This window comes from Vombatus ursinus, unplaced genomic scaffold (genome assembly GCF_900497805.2).
Source record: "Vombatus ursinus unplaced genomic scaffold, bare-nosed wombat genome assembly UNPS02014779.1, whole genome shotgun sequence".
NCBI lineage: Eukaryota > Metazoa > Chordata > Mammalia > Diprotodontia > Vombatidae > Vombatus > Vombatus ursinus.
The window spans coordinates 47930256-47946285 of record NW_020954557.1 but is presented as its reverse complement, the minus strand read 5'-3'; the positions used below and the strand labels follow the sequence as shown (position 1 = coordinate 47946285).

The following is a 16030-nucleotide window of genomic DNA, read 5'->3' as shown; positions in this document are numbered from 1 at the left end:
CTTAATAGAAGTTTACCAGAAACATCTCATTGTCTTTATTTTACTAAGAGGTTTTTATTATTTTTTAAAGCAGGCAATCAGCTCTGTAATCCAATTTAGCTTCTACTTAATAAGAAAGGACAATTTGTCCTTGATGTTATTTTTTTAACCTAAAATAAGTATTTCATCCTCTGAGATGCTATGTATAGGATTTTCTTATTTGATGTATTTGGGCAACTATTTTCAGTTGTGTAGATTTCAAATCCAATTTATGTAACTTTTATTTTTCTTTTTTTAATTTATTTATTTTTAGTTCTCAACATTCACTTCCATAAGATTTTGAGTTTTCAATTTTTCCCCCTCCCACTTCTCCCCACCCCAAGACAGCCTACAGTCTGATATAGGCTCTACATATACATTCATGTTAAGCATATTTTCCCATTAATCATGATGTAAAGAATAATTAGAACTAATGGAAGGAACCACAAGAATGAAGTAATAAAACAAAACAGCAAAGGAAAAGGAGAGCAAATAGTGTGCTTCCATCTGCATTCAGACTCCATATTTCTTTCTGTGGTTGTGGACAGCATTTTCCATTGTGAGTCTTTGGAGTTGTCTTAGATTCTTGCATTCCTGTGAAGAGCCAAGTCTATCATCCTATAATGTGGCTGTTACTGTATACAATGTTCTCCTGGTTCTGCTCACTTTACTCTACATCAGTTCATGTAAGTCTTTCCAAGTTTTTTTGAAGTCTGACTGCTCATCATTTCTTATAGCACAATAGTATTCCATCACACTCATATACTACAACTTGTTCAGCCATTCCCCAATTGATGGGCAACCTCTCAATTTCCAATTCTTGGCCACCACAAAAAGAGCTGCTATAAATATTTTTGTACATGTGGGTCCTCTTCCCGTTTTTAAGATCTCTTTGGGATACAGACCTAATAGTGGTATTGCTGGGTCAAAGGGTATGCACAATTTTATAGCCCTTTGGCCATAGTTCCAAACTGCTCTCCAAAATGGTTGGATCATTTCACAAGTCCACCAACAATGTATTAGTGTTCCAATTTCCCCACATCTTCTCCAACATTTATCATTGTCCTGTTTTGTCATGTTAGCCAATCTGATAGGTGTGATATGGTACCTCAGAGTTGTTTTGATTTGCATTTCTCTAATCGATAGTGATTTAGAACATTTTTTCATATGACTATAGATAGCTTTAGTTTCTTCCTCTGAAAACTGCCTGTTCATGTCCTTTGACCATTTATCAATTGGGGAATGACTTGTATTCTTATAAATTTGACTCAGTTCTCTATAGATTTTAGAAATGAGGCCTTAAGTAACTTTTAGAAAATCATATTGTCTTAATCTGTCTACACCTCAGGTTCTTCATCTGTAAAATGAAGGAATTAGACTAATCTTCCTTCCATCTCTAACAATCTATGGTTCTCTATAAAATGATTCCTTCCTAGACTCTATTTTTATGTAAATGTAGGGATCTGTTTCAATCATTCCAGGTTCAAAATAGTTAAAAAATTTTTAAATGTGCTGCTTAATAATCAGATCAAACTCTCAAAGTGCCCTTACTCCACTTTCATGCCTGAAGTGGATGCAATATTTAAGTATGCAAATCAAATGCATGTTCTAATGTGTTCATTTGCATGCCAAAATTGAACAGTTAAAATTTTCATTTTAACCACTAACCATTTGACATGCAAATTAAAAATACTCTTTTCCCAGCTTTCCCCCTTGAGCCACTAGCATATGTCCTAAATCTAAATAGATGGGGCCATAAAAACTTGTATACAAAATTGGGTTGTATAGATTTAGGCAATAGTATTGGGAATTTGACCTGCTATGTACCACTTCTATTCTTTCCATTTTGTCATTTCTAATACCCTGCCATTCGTGCTGCTTTTTTCCAGTTCATATCTCTTAATTTTATGGGCCAAATTCCTACTTGTTCAGAGACAGATTTTCTGGTGCTGACATTAACCTAAGATGTAGAACTAATGACTGAAGTTGTAAACGAGCCAGGCCCCTTCTGTCTGTGATCATTAGTAAATAGACAATAAAAAAGTAATCTGTCAACAAAGTGTCCTTGATTTGCCCCAATTTAATGGGACCATTTTCTGAGACATCTTAAGTTACACTGCCTAAAACCTTGATTCAGTGAGGCTGGGAGTTTGATGGTTTCATTAATTTCCTTCTGCTGACAACCATGACATAAGCAGACTCTTGCAGTCGAGCAACTTGAAGAAAACTCTCCAACACACATATCTTTTCCTGATAAAGGTATTTATCAAGGTGGTCAGGAGGCAAGATCTGAGACAAGTAGGATATGACTATTATCATTTCAATTCCTACAGGTTTTAATATTTTTTAAAGCAAGGGGAATAGGGTGATGAATGAAAAAGAAGAAACTATGACTCTTAAATGGATTCTCCACCAGTGATAAGGGTATTCACTTCCCCCTTGCCCATGATTGATTTTTCAATGATGACATCCCAATATCATCTAAACTTACCATCAGCTGCACATTGTTTTCCCTCGTGGTCACCCACAGACCTGAATCCATCAGCACACATACACTCATAACTTCCTTTGGAGTTTTTACAGTCTTGGGGACAGACTCCAAATTGCTCACACTCATTGACATCTGGAGACAAAACAAAACCAAAAATGCATTTTTAAATCCACTCCATAGAGACTTCAGTTCAGTTGTTTTTCAGTCATGTCCAACTTTTCATGACCCCATTTGGGGTTTTCTTGGCAAAGACACTGAAGTGGTTTGCCATCGCCTCCTCCAGCTCATTTTACAGATTAGGAAACTGAGGCTGAGAGAGTTAAATGATTTTCCCAAGGTCACACAGCTATTAAGTGTCTGCGGCCACATTTGAACTCAGGAAGATGAGTCATCCTGACTACAGGCCCAGTGCTCTATCCACTGTGCCACCTAGTTGCCCCTAGAGACTTGCAAATTTACATTGCCAATGATGAAGATCAAAGAAAATTCAGATGAAAGAAATAAACCAACAAATGAAAAAAGGGAAACCTAAAGAAACATAGTGATTTCAGCCAAGAAAAAGATAAAGGACCCAAAGATGAGGTCAACTTTCCATTTCAGAATAACAGCTACAATTTTTTTTCTCATCAAGAGTATCACTTTCCCTTTGCTAACATAGTTTTCAGGTTCAGGAATCTATCATCTAATCTTTAAATGATAAACTTTTGAGTTTCAACTGCCCCAAAGAATGCTTTCCCTCATCTCTACTTAAAACATACCATGGAATCAGAAACATTAAATCCCACTGACCAGAACTACTGAAAACATACTTAACTCTTATCACTTTTAGTAAGCTGTATTCTTATCAGGTACTTTGGAACTGATTCATGATGAAAAGGCAAAACATGATGATTATAGTAGGATTTTAGAACTCATAAGCAAATCATATGATTCCTGGCTATGACTCCTAGACTGCAGTCCCAAAACACCTGAGAAGACAAGCCTTACCCAGACCAAACAACAGTTCTAATTGTTGTTCATTCTGAAATGTAAAAACCATAGACATAAAACTACTAAGGAACTCGGATGGTTCAGCATTGAGATATCTCACAAAGAATAATTGAAGGATTTAAAAAACATAATTAAACAAAGATCTACTTTACCAATGCAGGAGTTTCTGTCTATAGCACTAGCATTGTACCCTGGCCTACAGGAGCAGATGAAGCCTCCTTCATTTAGATTGGTACAATTATGTTCGCAGATATTTTCAGCACAGGTCCTTTCTGCCCCTGGGTCTGAAAAAAAAGATAAAATTATGAAGAAAAACAACATAAATTAAAGAACCTATCAATTAAAAATTCAACTTGTATGTCAAAAATAGTCCCTCATCTATTCTACTTTGCAGTGATGTCTTTATAGGAAAAAAAAATAATTTTTCCTTAGAATTTATGAGGAAAGGTGCTTCTGTGATTTATTTTTTTAAGACTGAAGTCTCTCTATCTTGCCCAACCTGAAAGAACAGGGGCTAGTTGTAGGCAGGTTGCATTCTGATAGGCACAGGAGCTTTGACCTTCTCTGTTTCTAACCTGGGCCTTCCTAGACAACCAGGTGCCCTCCTGCTCTTGCGGGAAAACAATTCAGACACCCAATTGGCTTAGCTCATTGCAGCTCAGAACTCCTGAGCTCAAGACGTCCACTAGCATCAGTCACCCTGTCTGTAGCAGGGATGATAGCTGTGTGTCGCCATGCCCAGTTACTTTGAATTGCTGATGGATAACGCTACTGTTTTGTTGTTGTTCAATTGTTTTTCAGTCATGTCCATCTCTTCATGACCCCATTTAGGGTTTGCTTGGCAAAGATACTTGAGTAGTTTGCCATTTTCTTCTCCAGCTCATTTTTACAGATGAGGAAACTGAGACAAACAGAGTTGAATGACTTGCCCAGGGTCACACAGCTAGTAAGTGTCTGAGGCCACATTTGAACTCAGGAAAATGAGTCTTCCTGACTCAGGGTCCAGTGCACTATTCACTGTGGCACCTAGCTGCCCAACTCTGCTATGGGATCTATGATTTTGTTGCCTAGGGAACTCCTTCAATCAAAGCACATCACAACACTATGAATACCCTAACTTCCTTTAAGGATCACCTCAAGTATCACCTCCTCCATGAAGTCTTTTCTGATTTCCCAAGGTGCTACCCCACCTAACCTCCCCCAAAATTACCACAGCACATCTTGTGTCTATTTTGAATAAACCTATATTCTATGTGTCCATGCTATGTCTCATCCATACATTATACACTCCTTGAGGATGGAGACCTTCATTGTTTTTGCCTTTGAGCCCCCAGTGCTTTGCATGGTGCCTTATGTGAATAAATGTTTACTTTAAATGAAGTGAATTGAATTAAATTAAATGCAATTTCTTGAAATGAAATGAATTGTATATGTGCACGCATACACACTTGGCCATGCACATACATGAAACAGAATAAGAAAATCCATTAGATTATCACTATCCTATGAACCTCGAGGTCCATGCTTGGATGGTGATAGTTGGAATTATTATTATGAGGTCTTTCCAAGGAAAAAGGAAAGCATATTCTAAACAAGTTACAAGATTGTACTCAGTTTGTAAAAATCCAAATTCTCTGCTTTGTGAGGCCCCTGTGAGCACCTGCAAGAAGTTACTTTTGCTCTGAATCTGCTCCTTCCTACCTGTCCATTTTTGGAAATTTCCTGCCTAAAACTCTCTTCTCCTGTCTTTGCTTGGAAACTTCCATACCTCATGCTTTCTACAACTAGGGTCTCATAAGGCCATCCCTAGGTTCTCTCTGCCTCTGACACCAGAGATGAGAGATCAATGGGAGATGAACTGAACTAAGAACCTGTCTCCTCGAAATAAAATGCATGGACCTTCACCCTTCACCCTCTGTAGAAAGAAAGAGAACAAGCACTTACTAAATGTCTGCTGTGTACCAGGCCACGTTCTAAATAAGCACTTTACTAATATTACCTCATTTCATCCTCACAACAACTCTGAAAGGTAGGTGCTATTATTATCCCTATTTTAATCAGTTCAGGAAATTGAGGCAGACAGAAAGGTTAAAGGACTCACCCACGGTCGTATCTTGCTCAACGTAAGTAAATGTCTAAGTATGGATTTAAACTTAGGTCTGGACTAATGCTGGAGAAGGAAATGACAAACCACTCTAGTATCTTTGCCAAGAAAACCTAAATGGGGTCATGAAGAGTCAAATACAACTGAAACAACTGAACAATAGCAACTTCCTGACCACAGGCCCATCCACTCTGCCACCTAGAAGACAAGCATCCCACCATCAACTAGGAAAATAGCTAGTGAAACCTAAGTGCATCAAATCCATGGACAGCCTCTTTGAAGGACCATACCTGGCCCCCATCTTTCTTCCTGCCAGTGCCTCAAGACCATTGCTCCCAAATCCCATTACTCTACCACTCCAACCACTGAGATCTGGTTATATCCTTTGTCCTCTAGTGACTGAGCATCATTTTTCCTGAGCATCCTTTGAACTGAACCATTTTCCCTTGCCCCTGTTCCTCCATGCCCTCACCTTTAGTTGTCATGTCTTTAGGCCTTTGGTCTTTTCTTACACGAGCTAAAAACACATCATTTTTAAGGTCTATCCTTTTATGTACCACTGGCCTGACTGACTGTTATGAAACTTCCTCCAAGTCCAAAAATCAATGTTGATTAATTTACATGAGCTTTTTTTGTTTTGTTTTGTTTTTACTGCATCTAAATGCTGTATCCATTAGAATTCATTAAATACTTCATTTCCCAAATCAAGTATGAGCACACAAGTAAATTTTTCATTTTACAAAGAAGGAATGACTGTTACTAAGTATTTCAGAGCACTGAAGAAGTCATTCCAATATAATAATCTCCCAAATGTTGGTTCCACCAGCAATTAGCTTTCTTTCTTTACAGATCATTGGTGTTAAAATCTTAATGTCTTTTTAAACTTTAAAATATTAAAGAATATTAGACAAGTTATTTCCAAATGCCTCGATGATCATTTAAAAAAGAAAAACAATGGAGGAGGGGAGAAGGGAGTGAGAGGGACAGAGCATAAATGCATTAAAATAAAGAAATAAATTTCACAATAATGAAAAAAGGATATGTTTTACTAGTACTCACATAATGACACTTATTTTATAGCCAAATTATTGGCCCACATAATAATCACTAAGACTGAATTCTATGGTGTTACATCTTCACCACTTCAAAAAGCAGCCTCGATACTCATGATTGCATTGATGAAGACACTCTTTCTTCTGGTACACATTATAGCCCCTTTTCATTTTAGCAGATGATTTCATGAGTTGCTGTACCACCACCACCACCACCACCCCAAATGTTTCTAAGCTGATCCTTGGACAATAGAACCATAGCCTATTGCTGGATGTGCCTTCAAACTCTTTCCAGCTTGATGAGACCTGCCAGAGCTTCAGGTCCGGGGGCATAACCTTTAAAAATCCAAGGTCTCCTCCACACCATAAAGAGTAAATATTTACACGAAGGCTCTACATCAGTGATGTCAAACTCAAATGAAAAATAGTTCCTTGTTGGCTGTATGTTGATTTAGAAAACCACAAATTAATGTTGTGTTTTTATTTATTTTGTTAAATATTTCCCAAATACATTTTAATGTGGTTTGCTGCACTCAGGAGTGATGTGGGCTAATGTAGCCAGTGGGCCACGGGTTTGTCCTACATGATAGGGCACTGGGCTTGGAAGTCACACAGACCCAAGTTAATATCCTGCCTCAAACATGTACTAGCTCCCTGATCCTAGGCAATTCAATTAACTTATCTACGCTTCACTTTCCTCATCTGTAAAAGGTAGAAGATAAACTTGAGAGCCTCTAAGGTACCTTCTAACTTTAAATTTATGATCCTATGATCCTGAGATATACCAATATATTAATAGCTGAGAAGAAATGTGGCCTTAATTCCCATACTCATTTGGGTGCTACCTATTTTCTGTAAATATATGCCAGTTTTAATTAAATGCCATTAAAAAAGCACTATGATTAATTTCAAGCAGCTAAATTAGCATGGGTGAATGAAAGAAGAACCAATTTTTATCTCAGTCTTAAACTTGGAAAGATTCCAAACACCTGCTATAGTTTGCATCACTCTGTCAACAACAGAGGCAGAATCTGAGAGTGGAGTAGCTTTGGTAACTCAATTTATGTCATATTTATGTTTACTCAACAGATCACATCATTTCATAGCATTGCATGGAAGAGTACATCAATGTATTGCACATAGTATTAATCCATGGTAAAGACTGCTAGGAAATAATCTGGCCTCACCAGAATCAGAAGTTATGAAAGCTCACAGAATCGATCAATCACCAAGTATTTACTAAGCACCTACTATGTGTCAGGCATTGTGCTAGGCTTTGGGGATCTAACTACAGAATGAAGCCATACTTATTATAGGTCTTCTCCAGTAGATTCCTCCTCTATCATTCCCCACTTTCTCACTGATCTTCTGTCACTTCCTTCTTCTCCACTGCCTACAAACATTTCCATGTCTCCCCATCTGCAAAACTTAATCCTCCTTTGATCCATCCATTCTTGCTAGCTATCATCCCATATTTCTCTTCCTTTTTGAGCTCAACTGCTTGAGAAGGCCATCTAGGTAGATGGCCACTCCTTCCCCCTCACTCTTTTCTTAACTATAGTCTGACTTCTGACCTCATCATTCAACTGGAACTACTTTCTCTAAAGTTATTAATAATCTAATTGCCAGATCTAATGGTCTTTTCTCAATCTTCATCTTTCTTAACTTCTTGGAAGCCTTTGACATTATAAATCACTCTCGTCCCTCCAAGTTTTCATGACATTGCCCTTTTCTTATTCTCCTCCTACCTATCTGATCACTCCTCAGTCTCCTTTGCTGGATCTTTATCTAGGTCACACCCACTAACCCTGGGTATCCCACAGGCCTATGTCCTGGGCCTTCTTCTCTTTTCCTTCTATAATATCTCCCTCAGTGATCTCATCAGCTGCCACAGACTCACTTATCTATATCTGCTGATGATTCTCAAATCAACTTATCCAGTCCTAACCTCTCTGTTGACCTCCAATCTTGTACCTCCAATGGTCTATTGGACATCTTGAACTGGATGTCCCATAAACATCTTAAATTCAACATTTCCAAAATTGAACTAACTATCCTTCCTCCTAAACCCTTTCCAAAATTCCTTATTGATGTTGAGGGTACCATCACCTTCCCAGTCCCCCAAGTTCATAACCTAAGTGTAACCTCACTCTCATTCACACATACATACCCCCATATCCAATATGTTGCCAAGGCCTGTCAATTTTACCTTGTATCATCTCTTGCATATACCCCCTTATCTCCTCTGACATTGCCACTACTCTGGTACAGGTCCTTATCTTCTCATGCTTAAGACTGTTGCAATAGCCTTCTGGTTAGTCTGTGTGCCACAAGTCTCTCCCCACTTCAGTTCAACCTCCACTCAGCTGTCAATGTGATCTTTCTAAATCACAGATCTTAGCATGTTGCCCACTCCCCCATCCCCACTCAGTAAATTCCAATGGTTCTCTATTACCTCCAGGATCAAATTTTAAATCCTTCACAATCTAATCCCTTCCCACACCTTACTAGTCTTGCTATGCCTTACATTGTCACATGTACTTATTTCAATAATACTGGCCTCCTTTATAAAGTTGTTTCTCCAACAAGACACTCCATCTCTAGATTCTGCGTTTTTTGGTTGGCCATCCCCCCATGCCTAGAATTCTCTCCCTTCTCATTTCTACCTCCTAGCTTCCTTGGCTTTCTTAAAGTTCCAGCTAAAATCTCATCTTCTATAAGTAGCTTTTCCCAATCCCCCTTAATCTGAATGATAACAATAATATTAATTAATATTCAAATAACACTTATTATATTTGAGGCATTATACTAAGCTCTTTAGAAATATTATCTCATTTAATCCTCATAATAACCTTAGGAGGTAGGTGCTATTATTATCCCTATTTTACAGATAGGAAACTGAGGCAAACAGAGGTTAAGTGACTTGCCCAGAGATACACAACTAGTATCTGAGGCCAGACCCAAACTTACATTTCTCTGAATCTAGAACCAACACTCTTTCCATTGTACCACCTTGCTGCCTTTGTAGTAGTGGTGGCAGTGGCAACGGTGATACTTGTGAGGTCAGCAGTATTAATAGGAGTTCTAGCCTTTAGCACAGTGTTTGGCACATTTTTATTGTTCAATTGTTTTAGGCGTGTCTGATTCTTTGTGACCCCCTTTCTGGCAAAAATACTGGAGTAGTTTGCCATTTCCTTCTCTAGCAAATTTTACAGATAAAGATACTGAGGCAAACAGGGTTAAGTGACTTGCCCAGGGTCACACAGCTAGTAAGTGTCTGAGGCCAGATTTGAACTCAGGAAGATGAGTCTTCCTAGTTCCAAGCCCAATGCTCTATCCACTGCTCCACATAGTTGTTCACTTGGCATATAGCAAGCATTTAATAAACAATTAATAAATGATTTTTTTAAATAAAGGGGTCATCCTTTAGCTCACATCTTAAACAACCCTAATCACTGAATGGGCATTGCCTCAGTCAAAGTGAGAACTCTGAAAAAATCTTAGCTTAAAAAAGCCAAGGTTTCCCATGGTATCCTGGACCATCTCCAGCTGTCCTGATCTATATCTGATCACTGGACCTAGATGGCTCTGGAAGAGAAAGTGAGGCTGGTGACTTTGCACAGCCCTCCTTCACTTAAATCCAATTTATTTGCAAGTCATGTCATCATCTCCCTGATGTCATGGTCCTCTTCCAGAATGAAGGACAAACCACAGTAAATAATTGACTGACCTACTCCCAATGAACTTACATTTTAATGGAGGAGTAAAGTACATACATACACACACACACATACATATATATATATATATATACATATATACACAGTAAAAGCATAAAGTTGATAAATACAATTGTATACAAAGTATTTCAATATCAGGTAGTTTGGAAGGGCAAATACTAGCAGTTGGGAGGATTAAGAACAGCTTAGTACATAAGATGATGATTGAGCTGTGTCTTAAAGGAACAGAGGGACTCTTTGAGGCAGATGTAAAGAGGGGGCACATGAGGGGGCAGTCAGTGTACAGGCACATAGAGAAGAGATGGAAAGTTAGATGTAAGAAACTAAGAGAATGCTAGTTTAGGTGAATAACAGAATATGAGGGAAGGGAAGAGAGAGGAATTTCTAATGAGAATAGAAAAAGCAATTAACCCCAGGTTGCCTAGGACTTTATTAAATGCTAAATAGAAGACTTTTTATCCTAGAAGCTACAGGAAGCCCCTGGAATTGTTTGAATAGGGGAATCACATGGTCAAATCTGCATTTAGGGAAAATTACTTTGTCAGTTGGGGCAGCTCTATCCCTGTGGATAGAGCACTGGACTTGGAATTAGGAAGACTCACCTTCATTAGTTCAAATCTGGCCTCAGACACTTACTAGCTGGGTGACCCTGGGCAAGTCACTTAACCCTGTTTGCCTCAGTCTCCACATCTATAAAATGAGCTAGAGAAGGAAATGGCTAACCACTCCAGTATCTTTGCCATGAAAACCCCAAAAGGGGTCATGAAGAGTCAGACACCACTGAAATGACTGAACAGAAACCTTGTCAGCTATTTGTAGGGTGGACTGAGGCAGTGAGAGACTTGAGGAGGAGGACAATTAGATGGCTATTGCAATAATCAAGGCAAGAGGTGATGAAGGTCTGAACTAAAGCGGTAGCTGCCTGAGTGTGGAGATATTGTAAAGGGAGAAATGGAAAGATTTCTACAGATGGCACACTAAGATAAAACTTCACACACGTGGTATTCCTATTTTTAACAAGTACTCTGAGATGGTATGATAGGTTAGGAGTTTTAGATGATCTTAGAGAAAAACTAGTCCAACTCTTTCATATTATACACAATGAAACTAAGTCCCAGAAATAGTGAAGTCAAAAGGCAGGGGAAAGACTTTAACTTAGGTTTGGCGTATGCTAATTTTAAGGTGATAATGGGACATATTGATGGAGATGCCCTGTAGGCAGTTGGAGATATAGTTCTGTAATACAGAAGATACATATTTGGGAATAGCCTGCTTGCAAATCATTAGATCATATGTTTAGAGCTGAAAGGAACCCTAAACGTTCTCTAGTTCAACCCCCTCATCCTCCAAATGAGGAAATCAAGGTCTAGGAAGTTAATTGATTTGCCAAAGGTCATACAATAAGTAAATGACAGTCAAAATAAAAATCCAGTTCCTCTGACACCAGTTTTAGCTCTGCTTTTACTGCTAATGGTCAAAGGCTGTGGAACTATAGAGAGAAGAAAAGATTGTCGAGAAGAGTCCCTGGTGAAACATTCATTATTGGGATTTGGGAAGATGATGTGAAACCAGCAAAGAAAATGAGGGAGTGGTTAAAGGATAGAGTAGATCTCTGAAGTGGATCTCTAAAGCCACAGGAGGAGACCAATAAGAATGAGTGGTCAGAAGTTGCAGAAACTAAAGAGGCTGAGGACTGAAAAGGGACCACTGGATTTAGTTATTGGAGGTCAATGTTTAATGTTAAAGATCAATGTTTGGTTATTGGAGGGAAACCTTTTAGAGTACAATTTCAGGGGAGTGGTAGGGGGTGGAAGCCAGTTTGCAAGGGGGTGAGAAGAACATAAGTAGTGAGAAAGTGAAGGCCAGGGGCATAAAAAAATACTTTTTCCAAGAAATTTGTCAGTAAAGTGAAAGAGAGAGGCAAGATAATAACTCAACAAAGGAGGAAGGTAAAGGGAAAGTTTACTGTTTCAACATGGGACTAAGAGGGAGAAATTGAAAAATATGTGAGAAAGGGGAGATGATGACTGGAGTAACGTCCTGGAGAAAGAAGGAGGGAGCAGAATCAAGGTTGCAAGAAGATAACATGAATACTACTAATATCACACAAACACATACACACACACACACACACACACACACACACAAAATGAGTTCCTTCTTGTCAGTTGCATTGGTTTAAACCTGGTAGAGTTCAATACAAACGATCAGCAATGCCAATAATAAAAGCTTTGGCAAACCTCAAAAAATATAGATGTAGATATAACAATCTTTTAATAAGAGTTTTACTTACTACAGCCTGTTTCATCAAAATGGTTCCCACAATCATCAAAGTCGTCACACACGTAACTCAAAGAAATACAGTGTCCATTTCCACACTTGAATTCATCTTCTGTACAAGGTTTGGTGGTTGGGTTCATACCTACATTTGAAAAAATAAAGGTTCAAAATCAAGACTTCTTCCTGCATAATGTTTTGAGGGGCTGTTTGCCCAGGATTTGTTTTCAAGAATAGAACTTCTCCCTTTCTCCATTATCCACTCTGACCAGAACTACCCTTTGGAATCACAGATGCAATATGTTCAATTTGGGAGACATCAATGGGGGGGCTAGTCCTGTTTTAAAATTTTTCACTTTTCAAAATTCACCATCTACATAGACTGTCTCTGAGATAAATATCTTTTAACTATAGTTTCAATCCCATTGAAACAGGTCTATCTGCACATACCCTTAATACTGCCAAATGATTCATGGCCAGACAACTCCCTCTGGGATGAAATTTTAGCATAATAAAACTGGAACTAAAAAGAAACCCCAGAGACCATCTAGTCCAATCCCCTCATTCTACAGGTTAGAAACCTATAGGATCAGGAAGATTAAGTGACCCACTGAAAGTCATACGACAAAGATTGTAAGAGACTCATGGTGATCCAAGGCACAGCACATTAAAGAGAATGAATTTTCTGGATTTTCCTAGATGATGCCTATGTGCCTAAGAAATGGGCATATGCCTTATGCCTAAGAAAAGTCATAGAAGGAGTGGGGGAAATTAATCACCCATACTTGCTCATTGTCCTTTTAAATATTTATGGTTTCATTGGTATAGCTAGTCCCCTCACTGAAGCTCCTCTCTGTTTCAGTGAACTGTTTGTGAGTTTTGGAAGCCAAAAATAACTATCACCTGATGGAATCTTTCCATGACGAGTCTCTCCTAAATCAGCTACACTGGTCCCCAGGTAATGATATGGACCTTTACATCAGTTTTTTTGGTTTGATGGTCCCTTTGAGGATCCTTGTTCTCTATTGGTTTAGTCTTTGAAAACCAAGGTCCACCTCCATGTCACTGCAGCAAGATTTTAATGGAGGTTCTTTAAATTGATCAAATTCAACAGGCAACTGACCAAATGTGTGTTCAATTTGAGGTGTATAGAAAGATCCTCCAAAAGGAAAAAAATAACACGTTTCCTAGCTCCATCCCAGATAAAATACCATAGTGTTCATTTTTAATCCCATGCTACCCTAGTTTATAATTTTCCTCTTATGGAAAATGAATTTTCACTTTTTAAAAATGTACTCTGCTATGAAATACTAGAGTTCTGCTCTTTAATATAATGTTTTCACTGATGGTGCTGAGAGAGAGCTATGTGATTAATCATCTAAAATAGATCAGTAATTAACAAGCCCTACATCAAATCATGACTAACTTCATCTCTGAAGAGCAATATATCATTCATTTATGAAATGTGAACCACCATTTGGTGCTCATCCTGATTTTCTCAAGAGAAAGAGAAAATAAATTATTAACTTTTTTTGATTTTAGAAAGTAAGAATTTTGCCAAAACTATACTTTGTGTGATGGCAGTCAGTGATAACTGGACAAGGATGAGGATGGTATTTGAGCATTTGAGTTTACTTAGGCAGTGCTGCAATTTAAATCAATTATCTCAATATATAATACTTGTGTGTTTATATATATATGTGTGTGTGTGTGTGTATGTGTGTGTGTGTGTGTGTGTATATAGCTATAAATCATTTTATTCATTTATCCAACAAGCATTTATTTTAAAATCTACTTTCAAAGTACTTGGCTAAGTGTTATCAATAAAAAGATGAAAAGAAATGGTCCCTGCCCTCAAGGAAATTACATTCCACTAGGAGAAAGCAATATAAAACACAGATATATCAATACAAGTTATATATAAAGCAAATACAAAGTAATTTTGAAGGGTAGGGAGAAGAGTACTAACAACCAGGGAGATCAGAAAAAGCCTTGTGTAGGAGGCTTGTGTATAAGCTGAGTCTGGAAGGAAGCTCAGCGTGCTAACCAGTGGAGGGGGATAAAGAAGTATATTCCAGTCACAAAGGACATTTAGACCCATTTGTAAATTGTGCTTCCATTCAAACAACTCAGAAATTCCTCTAACAGATGCTGGTGTTGGCTCTAACAATATGTAGATAACCCAGGTTCCTTAGTTTCTCTTCCTACCTTCTATTTTGCCATTTTTGCAATCCTATACTGCATTAGCATCTCAACTAGAAAGTGATTAAAAGAAGAAAGAAAAAAACGAAATAGATTCCTATATGTGAAAGACGCATTCTGGGAGTTTGCAGCCAATTTAGCTTGTCAAATTGTTTGGATACTTAACTATACTTTTCAGAACTACACAAAATCCCTATGCTTGCCTTATGTTTTTTTCCTCATTAATTATTACAATGTGTTCAATCGTGCTTTATGGTTTTCAAAATAATTTATGAAAGTATAATTAGCTCAATCAGTTTTTTTAAATGGAAATATATACATGCATGTTATAATATATGTATGTGTGTATTTAATAGGATCCACATATAGAGCCAGAAGAGACATCAGAAGTCATGTAGTCCAGGCTCCTATTTTACAAATGAGGGAAATGCAGCCAAGAGAAATTGTTACTTGCCCAAGAACAAACAGGAAAGTGACAAAGGAAAGATTTGAACCCAGGTCCTCTGATGCTGCAACCAATACTCTTTTTTTTTGTTTTGGCTAGGCAATGGGGTCATACAACTAGTAAGTGTTATGTGTCTGAGGCCAGATTTGAACTCAGGTCCTCCTGAATCCAGGGAGGCTGCTCTATCCACTGAGCTACCTAGCTACCCCGAAATACTCTTTCTGCTATACCACATTATAAATTTCAGAATGAGGCTTGGGGATCTTTCATGTGAATAATTTCTCCTATTGCCATTAGTTATCCTTAAATCTTCCAAAATTATTTAATAATTTCATTTCTCTTTCTTTTTTTCACATCTTGAGGACCTTCCTTCTTCTCTCCAAAAGTTGTATGAAAATGGTAAAAGGGCTAGATTCCTGAACCTGATATTAAAGCCTCAAGTTCTTACTAGCTGCGTGACCCTGGGCAAGTCATTTAATGTTGATTTGCCTCGGTTTCCTCATCTGTAAAATGGGGATAATAATATAACTTACCTCCCAGGGTTATTGTGAAATGAGATAATATCTGTGAAAAAAGTACTTAGCACAGTGCCTGATACAGAGTTGTTGTTGTTGTTATTATTATTATACCTCTAGTAATCTGGCTCCCACAATCTTCCCGGTCTTATTTCAGACCATTCCCCCCTTCAAGAACTGCAATGTTCCAGTCAGA

At 38.0% G+C, this 16030-nt stretch overlaps 1 protein-coding gene across 3 annotated transcripts in view; it reads right to left on the bottom strand.

Annotated features, from left to right (window-relative positions):
* Window positions 1-16030, bottom strand: part of LRP2 (LDL receptor related protein 2) — a 258128-nt gene that overhangs the window by 38618 nt on the left and 203480 nt on the right. For all 3 annotated transcript variants that reach the window (XM_027866126.1, XM_027866127.1, XM_027866125.1), the window contains 3 exons: window positions 12689-12817; window positions 3652-3783; window positions 2510-2641 (listed from right to left, as the gene is read on the bottom strand). In XM_027866126.1, coding sequence (XP_027721927.1) covers window positions 2510-2641; window positions 3652-3783; window positions 12689-12817 — 393 coding nt within the window. The remainder of the gene's footprint in view (window positions 1-2509; window positions 2642-3651; window positions 3784-12688; window positions 12818-16030) is intronic.